Below are 21,460 nucleotides of genomic sequence, written 5' to 3' on the forward strand. Positions count from 1 at the left end.
GGTGACACGCAAAATGTATTAATCTTTGGAAATGTGTTGAATCCATACATTCAACAATTTCCATACTGCAGTGCAGTGTCAGCATTTGTTTAGGGGAATCCTTTAAAACAATCATTGGATTTGTATCGCATTACTGTCAGACTGTTGCAAATCGCATACGCTAGTAGGGACATGTTTACCGAAATGGATCAAATGTAGCATTCTAGAGCCATCTTGCGTTGGCACTATGAAATCACCAAGCACGTCCAATGACGTTATGCCAGATATATCGTCGTGTCTTGAGAGGATCCTTATTTGAAAATGAATGTTAACAAATCAACATTTAATCTGCTACATTTGATCATCGGTTAAGTCATACCTGTCTGAATGCATTATCACATTCAATGATATCTACACAACCGCATGAACTTTGGCTCATTTTAATTAAAATAGAGGTTACAGCTGCATAACAGTCACATAACATAATACTTGTTTGAGTATGCATTTTGAACATTAGATCTAAGGAATAAAAGGCGGTTCCCACTATTCACAGACATAAGGCAAACAGAAACCCTGTCGGACACAAACATAAACAATTTCCAGACATGGACGCTGTCTCTATTTAAAAAAGGTGCTGCATTGTACACAGGAAGTATCAAACCAAAAAGTAAAGTCATTGAAATGAATCTCAAAACAATCACATATGTATTGTGTGTGCTAGAACATTCAGTTAATGGAGCAAAATATGTAGGCTTGAAATAAATAACACCTTTGAAACATGCCTATATGCATTCAAAATATATGAAAATCATATTCTTATTCCAGATATAGGATTATTTCTGTTATTGTCATGATTTCTTTAATGCTGCAATGTCACATTTAGGATTATGATGAAAGGTCAAGGCTGAAAACATGCCTTATAGCTCCCAAGTGGTTTGATTTAATTTGATGAAAGTGGCATGGAGATATAAACATTTTAATGATATAAATCTGTGTAATCAATCATCATATTTGAAAAGAAAGAAATTCCAGTCAATGTCTATCCAGTGATTTAGCCTTTGTATTTGTGCCTCCACCTGCATTCATGTGTTTCTTGAGTCAGTTTTTCTTAGAGAAAGGGGTAGCTCTGAAGTAATCTTCGACTGGTATGCTTGAGACTCCTCCGAACCAATTCTGTAGCCAGACCTGGACCAACTCGAGCTTCATGAAGAACCACTTGTGTCCCACTGGCCATTTTCCCATTATAGGATGTCTGTAATAACAAGGAGATGAGACATAAATAGTTGTATTGGATCAAATTGGCCTAGTTAAAAAAATGCTTGAAATGTACATGTATTAAGTGCACCAATTAACTGTATAGCATTAAAGTCACCTTGAAAACACTGCTTCCTTCGCAAACTCCAGTTCCTCTGGGCCCACATCCACCATCTTCCCCGTTAACGTCAGTCGAGCACATCTTGGATCTTCAGGATCATATATCATTTTCCTAGAAAAAATATTAAATTTGTGTCAAATCTCAATAACAATGCGGTGTGTCTAATGACCCTATACTGTAATGTTTCAGTCAAATACATTAACAGTTGTATCATAACAAACCTGCAATATTCTCCTTCAGACTCTGAGATGGTAAACGATGCATTGGGATTGCTTCTCAGGTCTGCCACAGAGTTATCCATTGCAGTGACATAGAAATAGATCACTCCAGTACTGTTCTCAAATGGTCCATCGCTCACAGAGAAGATGTTGCCAAAGGGGTAACCCTTAATCTGCAGTGAGGCCAAGACATCAAAGTAATATACATCAATACATACACAGCACATTACAGGGAAAATATGTGACGTAACCAATGGTTTTAACAAGTTAAGCAAATTACGAATGCTTACTTCTTTATGGACTTGCGGAGTAGGGTAGTAAAATCTCTGTTTGTATTTTTTTTTCGACGCGGAAATAAACACATAGGTCTACAAATGCCCATGACATAGGAATAGGGCTACGGGGTACAGAGAGTAACAAACAGACCTCGTGTTATGCAAAATAATTAGAAATATAGGATTGCCTGAATCAAATTAACACATAATACCCGAATAGCGTCAGAGTTGGCCTACCTTTTCTTGAGTTGAGATGGTAGAAAGATGTCCCCAGTCACTGTAATGAGCGATGTATCTGGCCGTTCTAGCGGTCTCTTCATGCGGCGGAGGGTCGACATTACCCGGCTCTTTGACTTCTCCCACCCGATAAGAAAATACATGCGACGAAACCGTGTCCACGTTTTCGTTCTCGGATTTGATCCGTTCTCCGGTGCTTTCAGCGCCCTCCACTAGCCCCTGAGGTGGATAGGCCTGCTTCCATAACACAACATTGTCTCTCAGTAATGAAGGGGAAACCTCTTCGGATAAGGCATCTAGTTCTTCTTCCACTACAACGTCTTTGGGAGATACCGCCCATGAAACAGAGTTTCTGATGGTATAGGTCCGACAGAAACACAGGCTACTGAAAAATATTGCCAAAGAAAGGTACTGGTGCCCCATTTCGATTGCATATATGTGACCCCTTGGTTGCCAACGGCGGGTATGGTAATGTTGTTGTTTTGTGTTGTCCCGCCCACTCGAGCCTGCAGTTATGCCTATATAAATTTTTTTTTTATAGATCCATGCTACTGATAGACACGTGATCATCCGTTGTACTTACCGATACGTATAATATATGTAGGTAATATCAAATGTAAATGTACCAAGCTAGGAAATACAGGGTATGCCCAACAAGAAGTAAGATGACCGGAGACACCGACCAAAACAAAATAGCCAAAGGACCAAAATAACCTAAATTGCTGCCCCCTCGCGAAATTCAAAGGTAATGTCATTTTGGAAAATACTCCTGTTGGGACAGGTTTATACTGTGATTGGATGAATGTACTTAATAACTATCAAGTAGGTCTGGAGAATCTGCATTTTCACAAGGCAACAAATGGAGACTAGCAAAGGGTCTTGGAAAATGTGTCTTAATAATATCACAAATTATGTAACTTTCTTTACTTTACTCCTAAAAGTAGATTGTATAAGTTAGCATTTGTATTGCCCCTATATCCAATCGGTGTCATACTGAGGACATGGCAATCTCCTGACTATTTTAATGTAGATTCCTCTAGTTGTCCTGCATTCTTGCAGATATTTCCACTTTCCCCATATATTGCAAATAACTTGTTATCTCCCACCACAACAGTCTCCAAGACGGTCACTCCTCTCACCTTTGTTTTGTCAATACATAAAAACCTTTGTTGTTACTGCCCAAGATATAAGAATTTCTATGTAAGAATCATATACAACCACATTTGACTCATGAAGCTGCTTCGTATATATGCTGCGTATGAGCCTTCCTATTATCCTGCCTCATTAAATCGATTATCCAAGACGAGTCCTGCAATAAATAGTTTTTCATCAGAAATATATCAGCAGCAACATCCATTTTTTCCACCTATATAGTTTAATGACACATCTATATGAATGTCTGTACATTAAGGCTCTGCCAAAAACAACTCAACCAATAGAATTTTTAATTTTTTGAAAATTTACATAGATTGCTACGAGAGTGAGTGGATCAACCAAAACATGTGTTGAAATAGGGTTAGCAATATATTTATAACAATCTATTAAGTAAAAAGTTATTTGTACACCTTCAGATTCATAGGCTAGGTATGAACGTTTCTTAGAACGTTTCCATTGTTTTATCACTCCATGCCATTGACTTTCTTTTGGCTAGTTCCATCCAAGATGGCTGACTTCTGACCGATTCAGACTGGAGTGGAGATGATGGTGTAGCAGAGGAAGACGGTGTTGCCGAGGTCTGCATCCGATGTCTGGCCTTTTTCTCTTCATTGTCAGCAAGCCGGCCTAGTATCTTGGCTGGGCTTGACTCTTAAATACAATGTCAAATTGTGGTACATGAAATTTAGCAGCATAAATTTTATATAGTATAACCATGTTTACTGTTCATTATCTACATACCTGCAAGTTGTCCTCCTGGTCTCCTCTCAGATGTGGTGTCCTTATTTATAAGTATGTTGTTGAGGGAATCTACGGATGATTCAGTGTTTGTCTGTGTTTTACTTTGATCCACCTGAGAAAAAGAGTAGGAATCACATCTTAGATGCGATTCACGGCCATTTGAGCTTATCTTATGTGTTTTCCACACTTTTAAAAATACCTTGAAACCATGTGTGGTACCTCCCTCTGTGCGGTACTCGGGGAAGGCAGCCCTCTCCCCAACAGAGGTCTGCCACGCTGTCCTCCTCCCTGACTGGGAAGCTCCATCTTCAGCTGCTCCTCCTTGGGTGGCTAAGGCTGGGGCTTTGGCTGGGGATGGAGCATTGTTTGAGGAGGTTGGGGCAGAGGTCATTGGTTTGAATTGGTTGCTATACTGGAGACCCCCACCCCTGGATGGCTCCTGGGCTGTGGTTGGCTGGCCATAAGATACGTTTGCCTGGGCAAAAGAATAAGGATTGCTGCCTGGAGCAGATTCAGGCATACTCTCCATTTGTGTGACAGGCCGTAAGGAGGGGGCTGCGAACATAGGAGACGCAGCATTTGTGCTGGACGGTATGATTGGCTGAGCTAAGGTGGGTTGAAATGGCATATTATGGGCTTGCTTTGAGATCTGTGAAGTATTTTGCATATGTGGTCTTTTAGAGACATTTAGTGGGATATTCTGTTCCACTGTAGGTGACACTTGAGAATGCTGGACAGTCTGCGCTGAGGTCAATGCTTTGATTACCGTTGGTTTCATTGCCTCAGTTAATGGTTGACTTGTGGCCTGTATCTGTGGCATATCATGTTGCTGCGCTACACCATGTGTTTGTGATGCAAGTTGTGCCTGCGACTGAATATCCTTATCTGTCTGAAATTGTAAGCTATTCTGGCCCTGATTTGTTAGCTCTGCTGGGGCCGGCTGCCGGGCATTACTTTGCATGCCTGTGAAATCTCTGGGCATACTACTGAACAGGCTTCTTGTTTTCTCCATGGCCATGCTCATCCAAGACACATCTGCTGGGGCTGACTGGGGGGCTGACTGTGAGGCCGTTTGACCCTGCAGGGTATCTTCAGTGTTTTCTACATCCTTGGTGTTTAAAGACATGTCCAGTGTCTCTGAAGTAGATACAGACACTTCTGCCTGCTTTGTGTGATTGGCTTTATCTCGAAGGCTTGAGAAAGTAGGCTGGGCGGCAGTTACACCTAAGCAATAGGGAGATAAGGTTAGGTACATTTATAGACCATCCTATAGCATCCTGCCTTGAAATTCAGTACAAAGTTAACATGTTATCACTCTATAATCTACTTCCTGTGTGATGCATATATGTTGGACTTCAAAGTCCAATACTAATCCTAGATAATCAAGTCACATGGCCTTCTAAACATCTGCACAAAATGAAATTCAGGGAAAAAGAAAAATCCCTGAACAAAATCATCAAAAACATCCAATACTTTCTTTACTTCATTTTCTCTCTTTCTAGACTCACCAGCATGTCGGAAAGACCATGGCCTTGTGCCTCTTCGATGGACACTTGAACGGTCCGATTCTATATCCCCTATGATTCTCTTGTCACCTTTTTCCCCAGAACAAAAGGAGGCCGAGGTAGGGTGACAAGGTATTAGCACCGGGGCAGACGATGCCATCTCTGTGCTGTTCGGTTGAACACTGGAGGCAGAACTTTCAGTGCGGTATCTTAAAGACAGAGATGTGGAGCGAAGCTTCACGCCAAAGGCTCCTGTCCCTGGATCCTCCAGGACCTCCTCTGCATCCACAGATTCCTCTACCCCCTCCTGACTGCCCTCTATCCCTGCTAAGGCTCCTGTCATAATGGCTGCTTGTTTTGGAAGTTGTGCTGATTTTCTTTTTTTGAAGGTCACCCTCCTTTCCAAGGAATTAAATTCACCTTTGTCTTTAACTTCTCCATCCTTAGCTATACCGGCAACTCTTTGTTGCTGTATATCTCCTAAATCTTCCTCTTCCTGCATTTTCTTCTGAAATCCTTGTCCCTGTGACTGGTTGACATTCGAGGTGAAGGACTTCACCATTGTTTCTGATCTACCCTTGAAACTGGTTACACCATGTGCCACAAAGCTGCTTGACCGAGGCCGTTCTCCAACTTGTCCTTTTACAGAAGACAAGTTGAAAGGCCCTGAACCTTGGCCTTCTCTCTGTGTGACCTCAGCCATTGGCTGAGTCATACCATGTTGGTTCAAAGAGGAAGACCTGAATGACCCAACTGGGCCAAAGCTGGGTGAGAGGGACGTCGTAGACACTTCTTGGGAGCTGTGCTCACTCTCAAGATTTTTAACCTTCAGCCCTTTTGAGATGAATTCATTGCTTTTGGCATGGAATACAGCCTGTATTCCTAGGTCGGCAAGACGCTCTAGTTTGCTCCCTTCTGTCGTAACAGCAGGCTGTTGCCGATGCTTTAGATCAACGGGATGGAGAGATTTAGCTCCGAGAAGCTGAGGGGTTGTATCAGATCTTTCTGGTTGTGATGCTGCTTGTGCCTCTTGTTTGATGGCCTCAGCCTCCAGTGGATTTAAATGGAGACCCTGGGGTGTAAGCGAGATGTTGACCCCCTCTGGTTCTGATTGTGGGATCTGAATTGAGTGGGAGGACATTGCAGACTCCGTTTCAGCAGGAAAACTAGTTTCCTCTTCCAATGCTGGATGATTCATGTCATTTGTCAGGTTTGAAAGAGGACTGACATATGTCTAAAGAATAAAAGATGGGGGAAAAAAGGAAGAAATGCAAATAAAAAGCATATCAGTTGTGTCTCAATAGTCATCCTTAACTTCCCTTGTGTGAGCCAAAAGAAGAAAACACTCACTCTCTGTCGTTTAGTGCTGGCCCTCTGGTTCCTTGGCTTGACGGACATGCGGTGGCGTGCAGCAGAAGTATCCAGAGAGGAAGCGACCTTGGCAGGGCTGCTGAAGTCTGAAGGAAGGTCAGCAGCAGTAGTGGGTGAGGTCAGCAGAACAGCAGTAGGTGCAGAAGGAGATGCCATGGGAGCCACAAATCTGGTAGGTGACTTATTGTGGGCAGGAGACAGAGGTTGTGCGGAAGGCTGCAATATTTCCTGAGAAATAAGTCAACAAATAAAATACCACATCATTGGTTAATATAATTACATTTGAAGACTACACTAGAACCGACCCAGTTCCCAGTGCTCACATATACATAACATGGGAAGATCCGGGATTGATCATGTGATATAACCTCATTATAATCTATCATGATAATAACTTGGCCTGGATAATGTACCTTATTGAGAGCTTCCTGTGACGCAGATTCACTAGCACAAGCCCTGGCCAGGTGGTCCGGACGTTTTAGCGACAGACCACTGGAGGGGGGCCCCAAGTGCAACTTCTGCTGCTGAAGCTTCATCTGTGACATTTTGAACACAGACTGATGTAATTTCACAGCAGTCCCACAGTTGTCATGGAATTGTCTTCCACTACTACAGCTCCAAAACAAAGTGATACCTGAAGAGCTTTGATCTTGGTGTGGACATTCTCCTGGGACAGCACCCTGGAGGGTTCTGGTTCGGCCAGGACCTCGTCTGCCACAAAGATGCTTTCATGGGACAATGCTCTTGACGCAAGCATTATCTCGGAGCACCTGAGCAGTGAAGGATTGTGCAATGATGGGAGAAAGAGGGGATCATTTACTGATATGACTTTAGAGGTTTAATGCAGCAATCCTGAAGATTTTACCTCAACAGTAAGAGTTCCCTTTGAAAGGAAACAAATAGTATCTGCCTTATTTATGATTGCTTCAATGTTTATCTGTAATTATTTTAGTATTTAATTTATTTTTTATTATTTGAGTGTTCTTGTTTGTGTTCTTGGAGGTGACATATTATATCACCAGCTGTAAGTGTGATTAGCTGTTACAAGCGTTTTTGAAATAAATCTGCCTCTTCTGACATCACAAGTGGGCGTGTCCACCTAGAGGTGTGCTGGATAGATCGGTCTACCAGCTTACCCAGTGGACTGTAGCAAACATTGCTCAAAACTGACATTACAGTCAACACACATTTTATGGTGTCAGTGAATTGTAAAAGCCTGCATGCCAGCATATAAGGAAGGGAGGGCACCCAAAAAATTAGTTTCCACTTGTATATACTAGCTGGTAAAAAGAACACTTTGACGAAGGGTTTAGTAGGTCAGGTGACTTCATGCAGTAACTCACGCTACATCTTCCTCTGAATCAATTCCCTTCCCAGCTGTGATGTCACTGGTAGACTGGCTGAGTTTGGCGCGGCCTTCATCTTCCTTTCTGGATCTCTTGAACAGTCGAGATTTCAGAATCTTCAGCTTAGACTTCTTCCTCCCTGGTGAAGACAAGACATACACAAATACAGCTTAATGCGCACACATTCCCCCATGTGCGTGCACACACACACACACACACACACACACACACACACACACACACACACACACACACACACACACACACACACACACACACACACACACACACACACACACACACACACACACACACACACATATATACACACACTTTTGTTTTTTGCATCCTCTTTTTTTTGTATTTTTGCCGTAGCACATTGCCAGTGACTCCCACCTGGAATATCTTCAGGGCTGTGTTCTACTGTCCAAGACTCCATTGCTCTGGTCAAGAAATAAAAACAAAGAAAGTCGAATTTGGGACAATACCAACGAGAATCAATAACGTTTATGGATCTTATTGTCTGCCGAGAGGTCAGAGTCTTTCTGAACGGTGGACATTAGTAATCCGATGAATTGTCTTTGCATATGAGCACCTCAGGCACTTATCAACATCAGACGCACCACCAAAGTTCAAAGGTTTATTGACGATGAACAAACTTGAGTCTTTCCGAAGCAAGAAGGCGTGGTTAGAACGTTCCTTGTACTGTGAACTCCCCTAGAGTTATGAGTATACGGCACAAAAAGAGGCAACAAACCATACATAGCTAGTGCACTGTTTATTGTATATTCATTGGATAAATATGCGAATAATCAAACTAATAATCATACTGATCATAATAATAACCATAATCATATGTTTATACTTTACAGTGTATAGAGGTTATGAATTGAGTAAAAATAATACACACTTGCAGTGACACTATAGGCCTACATGCTCTGTGATGTAAATAGCATCTGACATGCATGCTTGATAGAGCAAGATGCGGCAGGCCATGGACAAACATGCAAAGTCCACACCACACCTTTTGCTTTCACAAGCCTCCTGTTAGCTAATGAACACCCTGGTTGGCATGCATACCGTCGAGCATGAGACACAAAACTAAGAAAACAGAATCTCAACTCTGGGCTTTCTGAAGTTCTTCTTCACAAAATGTACAGTACCACCATCATTTAAAACCCTGCAATATTCAGGGCTTGAAATAATAAAGCTGCTTTATAAAGACTTGAGGGGGGTCACATGTACTATGACCCAAACCATAGCACCAACAGAAACAGGAGATTATCCCCTGGATTATTGACATTGCCGAGTGATCCTTGCAAGATTTCACAGCCCATAATCCACAACAACGGTTTAATCACAAACCCATGGACCGCAGAAGCCCAGAAAACTCACAACAGGAGTGGACTCAATAAAACCAATGTTGTACTTCTCTTCTCTTTTCATTAAAAACTGTAATATAACCATATATTTTTTCATATAGCATACATCACCCATAAGGGTGATCTTTGACTTACCAAACGTCCATTCGTTGCTCTCTGGGCCTTTTCTCCTCCTTATAAATACTGTTCTGCTGGTAAAGAGCTTCCGTCCTCTCTGCAAACTCCTGCCTCTGCCGTCCACATCTGTCTACAGTGGGAGGTGGAGGGGAATCGAGAAACTAGGAGGGTAAGAAGGGTAAAAGAAAAAAGAAAACAGAGAGAGAGAGAGAGAGAGAGAGAGAGAGAGAGAGAGAGAGAGAGAGAGAGAGAGAGAGAGAGAGAGAGAGAATGGGAGGCAAGGTCACTCCATGAAAGAGTGAGCCGGCACACAAAGAGAAAGAGGACAGGATAGAATGAGACGCGGCAACAGAGAAAGGGAGAGGGACAGAGTGGGAGAGTGAGAGAGAGAGAGTGTGAGAGAGAGAGAGATAGAGGGAGAGGGAGAGATAGTCTATTACATTAGTGGCACACTGTGGCCCTCTGCGCTAAGCTCCTTATGAAACGCTAACCTGATTTTAGTCCCAGAAATGAGAGTAAAGGAAAAAAATAAAACCTGGTTGGAAAGAGGACAGCCATTACTGCTGATGGAATTGTTTGCACTTGCTCTAAAGGCTGTTGGACAACCCCCAAAGATTCATACAGGTGCCACAATGGAGGATGCATTTGTCCATTGGTTTGAATGCGCTGGGCAAGAGACAAATAGCCACATCAAAAGGAAATCAAACATGCCCTGCCGGAGGGAACACACCTGCAGGACATTCTTTATATGGGCATTGCAGCTGAATGAACTACCAAAAGCCAATATTTTGATTGACCACCTTTCACGCATCTCTACTGGTATTACTGGAAATGTGAGGTGTGTGTGTGTGTGGTTGGAGAACTGTGATTTGTTAAGGCCTCTTGTACATGGCACCACAATGCCCACGGGAGCCCCACTCCATAGATGTTTATTGGTAACTTTTTACCTAGCTATAATAACTAACTAGTCATTACATAACATACCATAGAGCAACATAGATGCTGGTAAATTATTAGTCTCAATATATATATATATATATATATACATTTTCTGGGTCAAAAACTGATTGATGGTTATCATTATATGGGAGAGATGATCATACGTAGATGGATGGATTATATACTTTTTCTTTGTAAGGACAGTTGAGGAATGAGATTAAAGCAGAAGATAATCCGATCACTGCTCTTTGGATTCACTGAAGAGATGGTTACCATACATTCAATGCAAAGTACACAATGTCAATGATAATTTACCTCTCATAAATTTACCAGCAGCTACTATGATGTGAGATTCCACCTACATGATTAGTCTCGTTAAAGTATTTTAAACCAAAAAATAAAACAGATCACACATTTTTTTTATGAAACAAGGGAGGTTAGACTGTAATTTAAACAATAAATCTTAGAAAAAGGTTATATATTTATTGAAAAATGATTTAAGGTTAAAGTTTTCCACAAGATGGCGCCATCGCTTCCTAGGAGGGTTGGTCATTGGGATGCATAAGGTATTACATAAACCTACAATTATTCCATACAAAATATACAAATATTGCCAATGTTTTAAATAAAAACAAAAAAAGTTGAATTACATGCCCCCAATTATTTCAATATAATCTGAAAGCAGTCTATATCTAAAAGCAGTGTTAAAATATAAAATAGGTATGAGGCTAGCACATGACAGTGACCAGAACCAATATTTAAAACCTCCTCCATGCTATAGACATTTTCTCAAGGCACCAAAGAAGGAGAAAGAAGGTAGAGAGACATCTCCTGCTTGTGTTCAGTATCGATTGTTTTCTAAAATATTCTCTTCACATAACGTCTCCTAGTTTCTTTGTGTGTTTGGTGTGAAAAATGTCCACTGTGGTCTCATGGCACCGCCTGAGATCATAGTCACAATATCCAACGGAAAAGCGGCCCTGCAGGACAGAATGAACACTTTTAGAAACTCACCAAAAACAATATAATAATAATAATAATAATAATGTCACGTTTTCTTTCCAATTTTGTTCACAACACTTGGTAAGCCTAAAGAAGCAATGAGCTTGACCCCAAAAATGACATGTCTCTTATTTCGATTTAATTTGTCCTTTAACTTGCCAAAAAGGGAACAATACAAACAAAGGCATGAAATCCAAATAAGGGCCAAAAAACGTTGTTTCTACTAGGCTTCCAGCTCTGTTTTCCCGGCCATGATATATCTTTACTTTTAACGTCATGACTCTATCGAAGCCTAATGGGCCAATGCCAATATGCAATTTCAATTATAAACATATACAATGAAAACCAATATCTCAAAATATGCAAACTAGAATTTTTTTTATTAATTTGGCTCTTACAATTGCATTAATAGTTCTTAAGAAATAAATAGAGTTAAATAAAATGCAACATCATGGATACTGTCTTACCTTAGATTTCTTAAAGTAGTCAAGTCCTCTTCCTATCTTGATGATCCAGCCGTTGTCAAACCTTTCAAGGAAATGAAACGAATAATAATCAGGCTACAACTTATTATATATTACATCAATACGCTACCATTGCTGCCATATAAAGCTGCACACAATTGGGCAGATATCTCGCAGCATTAAGTACTCATGTGTAGGTTATGTATAGTATATTTGTGACTTTGTGTTGCTAGAACATTAACCACACCTGATCTCTCTGTCATGGATGGTGGAGGAGTACTGAAGGTCCAGGGATACTCCTTGAGTCTGAAGACTCTGCTTTACCTCAGCCAGGGCAGTGTTCTGCTGGCCACTGTCCACCTGCAAGACAGCACAGACAGAATCACTTAAGGGTTGGCATTTGTAAGGGCTTCATCTATGCATGTATGTACAGAATGTATGCATGCATGTATGTATGTATGTATGTATGTATGTATGTATGTATGTATGTATGTATGTATGTATGTATGTATGTATGTATGTATGTATGTATGTATGTATGTATGAGTGACAGTGTTCTTTATGTCTGTGAACTGCAGTGCCTAAATAGAGTAGATGGCAGTGATAAATAAGAGTCATTGCCTACTTCATCCTGGGACGTAAGCAGGTGGATTGTTTTCACTTGGCAGTCGGCTTTCAGCAACATCTCACAGAAGCGGAGGAAGTTGTACAACTAAGAAGTAAGAAGGGATGGCCTTTTTTAGTATATGAAAAATGTTCTTTAGTGTATCTTCGTGAGCTGGAAATCGGCAGTACCTGATGGATGTGTCGGATGTAGGGATCTTCTACCCAGACCTCTGAGAGAGCACTGCTTATGTAGGGCTTGAATAACATCCCATAGCTGTAACCTGTGGCATCCTCAGATATTTTCATCTGCTCGTGGTATTTACCATCTGATTGAGGATAACATTTTGGGGAGATTAGTTAATAGTACGAAGTAATACATTCCTCAGGAAGATGAGGATAAAAATTTACGTTTAAACGACATGGCTCAATAACAAAGATATACGCTGCCTGGTACCCTCTTTAAGTTGGTTCACGTGAACTTTGATCTGCTCCGCTCTTTCCATGTAGCCCTTGATTTTCCCCCTGTAGTGCACTTTCTTTGGGTCATCTTTGACGGCTAGTGGAAGAAGATACATCAGTTGAGCAGTTTAGCACAAATGGTTATATTATAACAGAGTTTCAAATAGGGAGAGAAAGAGACAGCTGCATAGAGAAACAAAGAGAGAGGGGGAGAGAGAGAGGGGGAGAGAGAGAGAGATGGAGAGAGAAATGAGAGGGGGAGATATACCTTTCAGGACGTCCATAAGCAACTGTATGCCCTCCTGATAACAGACAAGGGACTCTTGAAAACGAGCACCCTGGTCCAGCTCAACAGCACGCTTAAGGACAGAGACAGCAGATGCCTCCATCCCAGTAACGTGATTTTGTGTCATGATCAACCAAACAGTGTCTTAACCAATTTCTATAAAAATAACATGGATATCCCAGAAAAACAGGAGGCTCATATGGGTGTATATTTTTCTAAAACACAATCTACATCTCCCCGGCGCCTGAACATCCGTCACATATGTTTAGACTATTGTAACTTCCTGAGTTGACAGGAGTCACACAAAAATATTACCTGGTGGATCCCCTGCAAAAATATACTTTAAGCCAGACACCGATATTTAGAAAAACCTAATATGAACAGAGCATATATGCATTCATTTTTTATGTATATTTATTTTACAATACTAAACTTATTTGTACGTACTTTAAGTTATTCTTTATGACTAGATACTTCTCTGAGCAGTACTAGAAGGTAAGTAAAATTGTTCCTTCCGGAATGTTTTCAATGCAACCCATTGACACTTCCGGTACAGAGAAACGTCACCAGCACAACATACATGAGAAACGCTGTGCTGAGCTTTTTATGTCATTTATCCTCACCCCCGCTGATGGGAAAATGAATATGGCCTTATCATATTTTTGAATGTGTTATTAATGTTATATCTTGACACATTGTCTGTCTGCAATAGCTCTCTGGACACCGTTTTTGTGTTTAACCTTGGCGGCTATTCCCATGCTTGCTAAGGCTGGTTTAACTTTCATTATAACCAACATAAGTGCACCTTAGTGAGGAAGATGTCACTCTTGTGCCGCTGTCTGGCTTTACCGGTCAAGGTAAATAAGAAATCATTACTATATTAAGTTATCTTGTGGTTGCTTTTCTTTAACGAGTAATGATCGTAATGCCTCGTATCCGTCTCTGTTTTATGTGTCACAGATCTTGACACAAGGCCCTGTATATCAAACCCCTTTACTTACATCGATTCGGACCAGATTTACCAAATCACGGATCCCTAGTGCGGTATGTTGACACCCATTCTATGATAACGACATATAATGTATCTTTATTCCTTCCAACCATTGATTGTCTGACATTTTTGCCCCATGTTCGAAACCTCAGCTATTTGAAGAGAGGTCCAAAGAACATTTGAAATATGGGGGTGATCCAACTCAACCCCATAAACTTCACATAGTGATACGTGTGAAGAGTACAAAGAGACGTCCATACTGGGAGAAGAAACTGATTAAAGACCTTGGTCTTGAAAAGGTAACGTTGACCGTTTCATTGCATTCATGGTCTATTTTCTTTTGTTTTCTTTTTTAGTTAATATGGTTCAACAACTTGTCACCAAACATATTCTCACTTGTACTGCCATTGAGTGCAAAGTCTGTTGTAGTCTCAACTCATTTCAGGATAAGGGTAGAATAAATCGATATTTTTCGTATGACATCCCCAATGAAAAGACTGAAAGCTATAATGCCCTAAACAAGGCAACAGTGGCATCCTGTTGTTTTATCTGTTTGAATTCATCCTTGTTTTCTGTATTCATTGAGGATATTGTCAAGAAGAAAAACATAGATTCATGCCATTTAATTCCTTGTCAGAAGTTTTCATTACAACCTAAAAGTCCATAACATTGTGATGGAATTCAGGCCTTACATATGATTACGAGGCTTTTTGTCTGTAGACCACGCTGTTTAACTAAACTGGGTAAGAGACCTACCAGGGAATGATACATTTGTACAGATTTTATCTTGCTGCTCAGTGTCACAAATTCAGGCTGCAAAAGTTGATATTGTCAAAGAATGCATGTTGCCGATGTCTATGCGGGTGAACTTCACTCTTGATTATGCTGTGACATTTTATCAAGCCTTAATTTCAAAACATTTTAATGTGCAATGCTTTTTTGTCTTGCGTATATACAGGGACAAATCCCTGTTGTTCACAAAAACACACCTGCAGTCAATAGCCTGTTGAAGTACGTCAAGCATCTTGTGAGGTAAGATGGCAGTACTAGTATGAAACTGCAAGATAAAAAATAAATACTGTGTTCTCATTTGGTACCATTAACATTTACCTGTTTGAAAGCACCAAGGTCTCACTTAAAATCCTCAAACCACAAATACATTTTGAAAGCTCAATATTTCATAATTTAGCATCTTCAGTGCAGTCCAATTGGATTCCAGGAGCTAAATGTCCCTGCATAACTTTGCTAACTTTCTCCATTCCGGCAAACTTTGTTTGCTGCAGCATACAGCCACTCAAGACACCGTATGGACTCCCTGCTGAAGAAGACATGGCAGACTCGTACATCAACAGCAAAGGAGAGTTGATTGTGCGACGCCTCCTCAAGCCAATAGAGCCCAAGGCTATTGAATCTTAACTGTGCTCAGTACACTCTCACATTGAAGACGTGTTATGTTTATATATACACATTATGCCCATGAGAATCCACTCCCAATCAAGGGGCAATGTGTTTTCTTAAAGAAAAATAAAATGTTGAATCTGTATAGTTTCTGTGGTTTACCTGGGGGGGCCGGGGGACAAATATTTCATAGCCACAGAAGGAAGGATCAACAAGAACACTTCTCAATCAAGTTTTAGCCTTTTATTAAGCAGATGGATAATTATCAACTCCTAACATGAATAAGCTTTCTCAGACATGCAATGGAACCCATGTCCTTGTTTATTTTTTTTCACATGAAGGTTTTTGCGTCGCATATTGGCACAGAGGGGGTTCGGTTTTTCACAGTCAATCCTTTGTTCAAATAGGGGTCCAAATTATAAAAAAAACATTTTGGGTACACAATCACTTGAATATTGCCTCAAATGTAATTTGCACTGAATAAGCCGAACTCCAAAAGTACATCTGCATCTTTAACTGCATGCACAGATAAAGCCAAAATAATTTAATCAATACCATGGTGGGATTGCAATAAGTTAGGAGAATATCATAAGGTTCTTGACTTGTTCCACCAACCAAGAAAACCAACACCATCAGGGAGAAATCCTTTACCCTTACGTTTTCTATAGAATTTGGTTGACCTCTACAACCATTTGAAAGATGAATGTAAAAAAAAAAAAAAAATATGTAAACCAAAAAGGGGTGAAAGGAAAAAGAAAGATGTTTAAGGAAAGGAAAGACGTAAACAATGAATAAATCAAGGTAGTAATAAAGGTCATGAAATACAAACGCTGTCTTTATAATGGTGATGTCCCCTGAGAGGGAGAGCGTGATATTGGAGGAAAGAGGGAGAATGTGGTATTCAGTCATCTTCAGAATCAGAGTCAGAGTCATAACCTTTCCCTCTTATGGTCTTCTTCTCCACCTTTGTGAACTTTGTTCCTGGTCTCTTTGTCATTGAAGGAGGCTCCATGCGATTACCACTAAGATACAATGGGGAAAAAATAAAAGGTCTATACAAACACAAGCAAGTATCTTATTTACAATCATATCCAGTACTATTTTCACAAGCAAAAATATACAGGTAAATGAAGCAATTCGTTTTTTTTACCTGTAATTAATAACATCTGTGCAGCCAAGTCTCCACTCCAGCATCTCTGTGGAGAACTCATCTGTGTTTCCAAGATCACCGAAGCCAACAATGAAGTCCTTGGTTATCCCATCTATCAGCAGGGCCATGGTGGGGATCACCTTGATATGCAGCCTCTCAGACAAGAAGGGGGCCTTCTCCACATTCAGCTTGATAAATTTTGTTTCAACATGCTTCTTGGCCAAGATGGCAAGGTGCTTGTCGACAATTTTACATCTGCATAAAAAGGGAAGACAATTAAATAATGGCAACTGTTCTCTGAGAGAACCGTATACATTTTATATCTCTGTTCTCTAAGAGATTAAAATGGATAAAACAAGCATATATTCAGCATTAACTCATGCATTAAAATACATTTTTGCTTACTCGTTTTATAATGACATTTTATTCAAATCTGACATCTAAATTAAAAATGACTTTAGTGCTAAAAGCAAATATATTTATTTTGATTACCTGAAGGTGGAGTCTCTGTAGAAATGGCAGACCACATTCTTGCTCTCCTTTACCTCCCCAAAAAAGTCTTTCTCGCTGGGTATTTCTCTGTATTCGCCATGGCCTTTGGACAGCCAGTCCTTGAAAAATAAAGAAACAGAAAACATTTAAACTTAAACTTAAAACCATTGAGGAGGAGTCAAGTTTAATTTGTGGTTTGAGGAGAGATCAAAATGTGCCCGATTACCTGCTTCTGTTTCTGAGCTTTTTTGAGTGCCTCCAGTCTCCTTTCCTTCAGTTTATCCAGTTCGTCGTCATCCATACGATCCAGCTTGTTCAACTGCTCATCCACCTTCTCCTCCATCAACTTGGCTGACTGCTCAAGCACCTTTGCTAGTATATCCATGGTCTGTCCACCTGCCATGGTTGTAACGTTTGTGAAGAAGCGTGGCACTAAAGGTCAATTAAAGCAGGCTGAAAGAAGAAATGAGACCGTTAACAGGCAGCAAGCATCAGTCATGAACAGTTTCAGAATATGAATAGGACACCTATTCTTAATAAGAGGTCGTTCCATAAATACTTTCGATTAAGGATTAAAGGCAGATTGGATCTATTAAATGACATCATGTGTTGAATAGGGGTGTAAATCTCTGGTTTCATCACGATACGATATTATATCGATTCATTGGACAACGATACGATATTTGCCGATATCAAAAGTCTGCCGCGATACGATACGATACGATTTGATTCAGGGGCATGCGATCGATATGAGACGATATCATATGCCCATTTAACACAACCTCTTACAATCACATCAACTCACATCAACTTAATTATAATTTCATAATTTTATTTCTTTGCTCTTCCGGATATTTAAAACAAAAACAATCAATTTTTAATACAAATAATAAAGTGCCACATAATTGCATTTAAGTGCCAAAGGTTTTTTATGGCTTAAATTAAAGAGCCTGTAATGATCTTTCATTTTGAACGTAGACCATTCCCAACCAATCTGTGTGGACAGTTTTCTTCTAAAAACAAAACATCCCTCGGAATCATTTTGGCTGTAAAGATAAGCCGTCCGTGTTGCCAGATTGGGCAACATTTTCAGCCCGATTTGGCTACTTTTAATCACGTTAGGCTGGAAAAACGGGACGTATGCCCAATCTGGCAACACAAAACGAAACTAGACATCCTCGCGCTCACACATCTGCTCGCTGTTGCCTCATTTAACCGGTGAATGGATACGAGCGGCTTGGCGCTTTGCGCAGAAATAGTTTCACAAACACCCGCGAAAGGAGATATATAATAATAAAAGCGTGTAATACAGCGATATGCATCGATGTTTGGGCGTTGCATCGATGCAGCTGGATCGTTCGCCAATCAATCGATGTATCGATTCGATCTACATCGATGTATCGTTACACCCCTAGTGTTGAATGCCTGTCAAAATTACTAGTTACCACTCAAAGGCCCACTATGCAGGATCGGCCATTTCTTCGCTGTTTTCTTGGTTTGCGCACGCACTTTTCTCTACACAGCGCGGCCTACAGCTTCGTAGTATATATTTTACAACACTGTCCTAACAACTCGTTGACGACCCATCCCCATGCACTTCTACTCTAGCCATGTGCATTTGTTTTCAAATAAGCCGGCGAATGCGTGGAGCCATGCCTGAAGTAGATGTTCATAAAGTGTAGACAAGGTTATACATTTTTAAAATGGTGTATTTGTATTGCAATAAACATAAATCCATCCTTCTTTATAGTTGACGGGGAGAATTTATATCCTAGATAATAATGGTTTTATCTTTGGTTGAACAGAACAATCAGAACAGAACAATCAGAACAAAACATAATACATAACGATAGCACCGACAGACGCCTCTTGGGTCCCTTAACAGTCGATTGATCCATGATGAATGCAACAATTGCCTCGCAACTGGCTGTTTATATCTAGCCGGTGCCATGTTCGGGGGTTTGTCTGTGCCGTAAAGCATTTTCGAAACTACAATCCGACTACATTTTCGAGGCGCGATTGGATACTTTCGCTGCGTCACAACCGGATTGTGTCGGTCCGAACAGAGCAGGTTGCATATTCGCTTTTTCCTTGGAGAAGCGACAAGGGGCAATGAAACACCCACCAAACGACCCAGAAATGGTTGTAGAACCATCAGAATAACTCTCAACCTGCATAATTAATGTAATTTGGGCTAAAAATGTTGCATAGTGGGCCTTTAAAGGAGAAAAGTGGTAACACAACGCCATCTTGTTTTTAAGACTCGATAAGTAGATTGACCAACTGACGAAGACAGAGATTGTGCCATCCGTCCACAACACGCAAACTGTGTTCGCCAATCTACATATTGAGTCTTAAAAACAAGATGGCGTCGACGGGTGAACCACTGATGGTATTGTGTATATAAAATGTCATTTTTAATAAACAATCTGTACACTTACAAAGTTATCAATGCCTCGTTTTATATGTTAAGACCCTTATTATACTACCAAAGAAGTATCGGGCTACTTCTAGCCTTTTAAGTGGTTTAAAATAACGATTTAGTTTTTACCATAACACATGCCCCATCGTTCCAAGTTTATAGCGTTTTGGTAGAATCGGCTAAAAACAGCTAACTTAAGAATGCGTCCATACGCGCTTTTTTGCTCCCAAAAGAACATTCCAACTCGATATCATACTAAACATTTCCCAGATCCATTTTACTCCGGATTTCTCCTTTAACAGCTGAAGAGGCTATTTGGGTGTGTTAGCAAGTGCATGTAGCCTTGGCAACTACAATAGAAAACGCCTGCTGACCATGGCTCTGATTACCATTGCTTTAGTGCACGTTATTTGTCTTTGTTAGTTTAAATGCCTTTTTCAATGTTTGCTTACTGAGCAGGGTAGTGATGAGAGGGATCGAATTTGATGTCACTGATGATGTCAGTGTTCAGCCTTATTAGCTTTAAGTTAGCCGAATAGCTATTGGCCTGTTTTGTTTTTGCGCCTACGTATCGAATAAACGTGAGCATTTGTTAAACAGAAGTATGGCAAACAGGAATATATCAAGATAAAGAAGGTATATCAAAGACATCAATATATGCATTAACAAGACTGTTCCCTTACCAGTAAACGATACTCGTTATTGTTCACGATGCTGTAAAGTCGGATGTTGCGCCGCCAATGCTTGTAGGAGGGGCGCTGTCAACTACTCCACTGGAGCATAGAACTGTAAACTAGAGCAGACAGACGCCGCAGACTTCACCGACTAGTTGCTGCGATACGTCTTCGTCGACGCCATATTAGAGAGGCCCAGACTAGCCTTTTAACAAAAAAGTAAAAGGGGGAGCTTCGGTTTTTCTGGAAAAGCAGCACTTAAATGTTTACATATCTCACCTAATTTAAATGTATCGATTTGATAGTCATATCAATTATATTAGAGGTATCTATAATTTAAAAATATATAAATATTCACTGCTTGACCTTAGGTTGATGATAAACCGTTAACATAAAACTCATGTTAGAAGTATTATATATTTAGATTTATTTATTTATTTTTAACCGTTTATCCATTAAAACCACAGCAACCCCGTTTGTTTACAGTGCAGTCTTTGCCTCTCCAATATGGCAGCAACGTTACCGTACGATCCAAGGGCCAGTGCGGCGCATGGACCTATTAAAGGCCATGTTGCAGGTTAACCGGACGTTTCGATTAATGGGTACATAAAGCAGTCAAAATATGTATATCACTCATAAAAGGTCTCCAAAGCAGTGTTAAAGTCCAGTTTTTGTCGTTTTTGGCAGTAACGGGTGTTTTCTGACGCCATTCAGCGATGACGTCATGTTGGGGAGACGTGGTGAAAGGTAGCCTCAGCCTAGTACTGGGCGTGGCAAAAACCACAAATAGCACAGCCATATAATTTCGAACCTGTCCGACGTGGGAGGGCGAATGAGGAATTGCCGAGAACTGTTGGCCGTCAAAGCCTATTAAAT

The 21,460-nt window shown here is 40.5% G+C and overlaps 5 protein-coding genes across 5 annotated transcripts; 1 reads left to right on the forward strand and 4 right to left on the reverse strand.

Moving 5' to 3' along the window:
• Nucleotides 1-377: 377 nt before the first annotated feature.
• creg2 (cellular repressor of E1A-stimulated genes 2) lies at nucleotides 378-2,774 on the reverse strand. The gene is made up of 4 exons (XM_056579419.1): nucleotides 2,085-2,774; nucleotides 1,576-1,745; nucleotides 1,352-1,465; nucleotides 378-1,231 (listed from the first exon to the last, which is right to left on the reverse strand). Exons 1-4 carry the CDS (start codon nucleotides 2,652-2,654, stop codon nucleotides 1,078-1,080), a joined length of 1,008 nt encoding a protein of 335 aa, XP_056435394.1. The 5' UTR covers nucleotides 2,655-2,774; the 3' UTR covers nucleotides 378-1,077.
• Nucleotides 2,775-6,691: 3,917 nt separating this feature from the next.
• cracdla (cracd like a) lies at nucleotides 6,692-9,961 on the reverse strand. The gene is made up of 6 exons (XM_056580414.1): nucleotides 9,720-9,961; nucleotides 8,599-8,645; nucleotides 8,200-8,341; nucleotides 7,491-7,626; nucleotides 7,270-7,392; nucleotides 6,692-7,084 (listed from the first exon to the last, which is right to left on the reverse strand). The coding sequence occupies exons 2-6, from the start codon at nucleotides 8,639-8,641 to the stop codon at nucleotides 6,692-6,694; spliced, it is 837 nt and encodes a 278-aa protein (XP_056436389.1). The 5' UTR covers nucleotides 8,642-8,645; nucleotides 9,720-9,961.
• Nucleotides 9,962-10,775: 814 nt separating this feature from the next.
• mitd1 (MIT, microtubule interacting and transport, domain containing 1) lies at nucleotides 10,776-13,884 on the reverse strand. The gene is made up of 7 exons (XM_056579816.1): nucleotides 13,440-13,884; nucleotides 13,167-13,268; nucleotides 12,902-13,038; nucleotides 12,732-12,818; nucleotides 12,354-12,466; nucleotides 12,110-12,170; nucleotides 10,776-11,620 (listed from the first exon to the last, which is right to left on the reverse strand). Exons 1-7 carry the CDS (start codon nucleotides 13,582-13,584, stop codon nucleotides 11,513-11,515), a joined length of 753 nt encoding a protein of 250 aa, XP_056435791.1. The 5' UTR covers nucleotides 13,585-13,884; the 3' UTR covers nucleotides 10,776-11,512.
• Nucleotides 13,885-13,986: 102 nt separating this feature from the next.
• mrpl30 (mitochondrial ribosomal protein L30) lies at nucleotides 13,987-16,010 on the forward strand. The gene is made up of 5 exons (XM_056579818.1): nucleotides 13,987-14,314; nucleotides 14,418-14,501; nucleotides 14,601-14,747; nucleotides 15,407-15,480; nucleotides 15,732-16,010. The coding sequence occupies exons 1-5, from the start codon at nucleotides 14,276-14,278 to the stop codon at nucleotides 15,862-15,864; spliced, it is 477 nt and encodes a 158-aa protein (XP_056435793.1). The 5' UTR covers nucleotides 13,987-14,275; the 3' UTR covers nucleotides 15,865-16,010.
• Nucleotides 16,011-16,057: 47 nt separating this feature from the next.
• Nucleotides 16,058-20,761, reverse strand: txndc9 (thioredoxin domain containing 9). The gene is made up of 5 exons (XM_056579817.1): nucleotides 20,594-20,761; nucleotides 17,715-17,941; nucleotides 17,489-17,607; nucleotides 16,997-17,251; nucleotides 16,058-16,868 (listed from the first exon to the last, which is right to left on the reverse strand). The coding sequence occupies exons 2-5, from the start codon at nucleotides 17,889-17,891 to the stop codon at nucleotides 16,748-16,750; spliced, it is 672 nt and encodes a 223-aa protein (XP_056435792.1). The 5' UTR covers nucleotides 17,892-17,941; nucleotides 20,594-20,761; the 3' UTR covers nucleotides 16,058-16,747.
• Between the last annotated feature and the right edge of the window lie 699 nt (nucleotides 20,762-21,460).

The sequence above is a fragment of the Gadus chalcogrammus genome, chromosome 20 (assembly GCF_026213295.1).
Source record: "Gadus chalcogrammus isolate NIFS_2021 chromosome 20, NIFS_Gcha_1.0, whole genome shotgun sequence".
Taxonomy (NCBI): Eukaryota; Metazoa; Chordata; class Actinopteri; order Gadiformes; family Gadidae; genus Gadus; species Gadus chalcogrammus.

Bases quoted from the DNA above. Each gene is read 5' to 3' on its own strand.
- mitd1 (XM_056579816.1), bottom strand. From the start codon at position 13,584: ATGACACAAAATCACGTTACTGGGATGGAGGCATCTGCTGTCTCTGTC. The intron at 13,269-13,439 runs GTATATCTCCCC...TTCTTCCACTAG, and splicing joins GCTTATGGACGTCCTGAAAG to CCGTCAAAGATGACCCAAAG. The intron at 12,819-12,901 runs GTACTGCCGATT...CTTACTTCTTAG, and splicing joins ACATCCGACACATCCATCAG to TTGTACAACTTCCTCCGCTT.
- txndc9 (XM_056579817.1), bottom strand. From the start codon at position 17,891: ATGGCAGGTGGACAGACCATGGATATACTAGCAAAGGTGCTTGAGCAG. The intron at 17,608-17,714 runs GTAATCGGGCAC...TTATTTTTCAAG, and splicing joins AAGCTCAGAAACAGAAGCAG to GACTGGCTGTCCAAAGGCCA. The intron at 16,869-16,996 runs GTAAAAAAAACG...ATTGTATCTTAG, and splicing joins ACAGATGTTATTAATTACAG to TGGTAATCGCATGGAGCCTC.
- cracdla (XM_056580414.1), bottom strand. From the start codon at position 8,641: ATGGAGTCTTGGACAGTAGAACACAGCCCTGAAGATATTCCAG. The intron at 7,627-8,199 runs GTGAGTTACTGC...TTCACTGCTCAG, and splicing joins GATTCAGAGGAAGATGTAGC to GTGCTCCGAGATAATGCTTG. The intron at 7,393-7,490 runs GTATCACTTTGT...AAAATGTCACAG, and splicing joins CCAAGATCAAAGCTCTTCAG to ATGAAGCTTCAGCAGCAGAA.
- mrpl30 (XM_056579818.1), top strand. From the start codon at position 14,276: ATGTCACTCTTGTGCCGCTGTCTGGCTTTACCGGTCAAG. The intron at 14,748-15,406 runs GTAACGTTGACC...GCGTATATACAG, and splicing joins AAGACCTTGGTCTTGAAAAG to GGACAAATCCCTGTTGTTCA. The intron at 15,481-15,731 runs GTAAGATGGCAG...TGTTTGCTGCAG, and splicing joins TACGTCAAGCATCTTGTGAG to CATACAGCCACTCAAGACAC.
- creg2 (XM_056579419.1), bottom strand. From the start codon at position 2,654: ATGATCACGTGTCTATCAGTAGCATGGATCTATAAAAAAAAAATTTAT. The intron at 1,746-2,084 runs GTAGGCCAACTC...GCCTCACTGCAG, and splicing joins CCATCTCAACTCAAGAAAAG to ATTAAGGGTTACCCCTTTGG. The intron at 1,466-1,575 runs GTTTGTTATGAT...TATTTTTTCTAG, and splicing joins TCTGAAGGAGAATATTGCAG to GAAAATGATATATGATCCTG.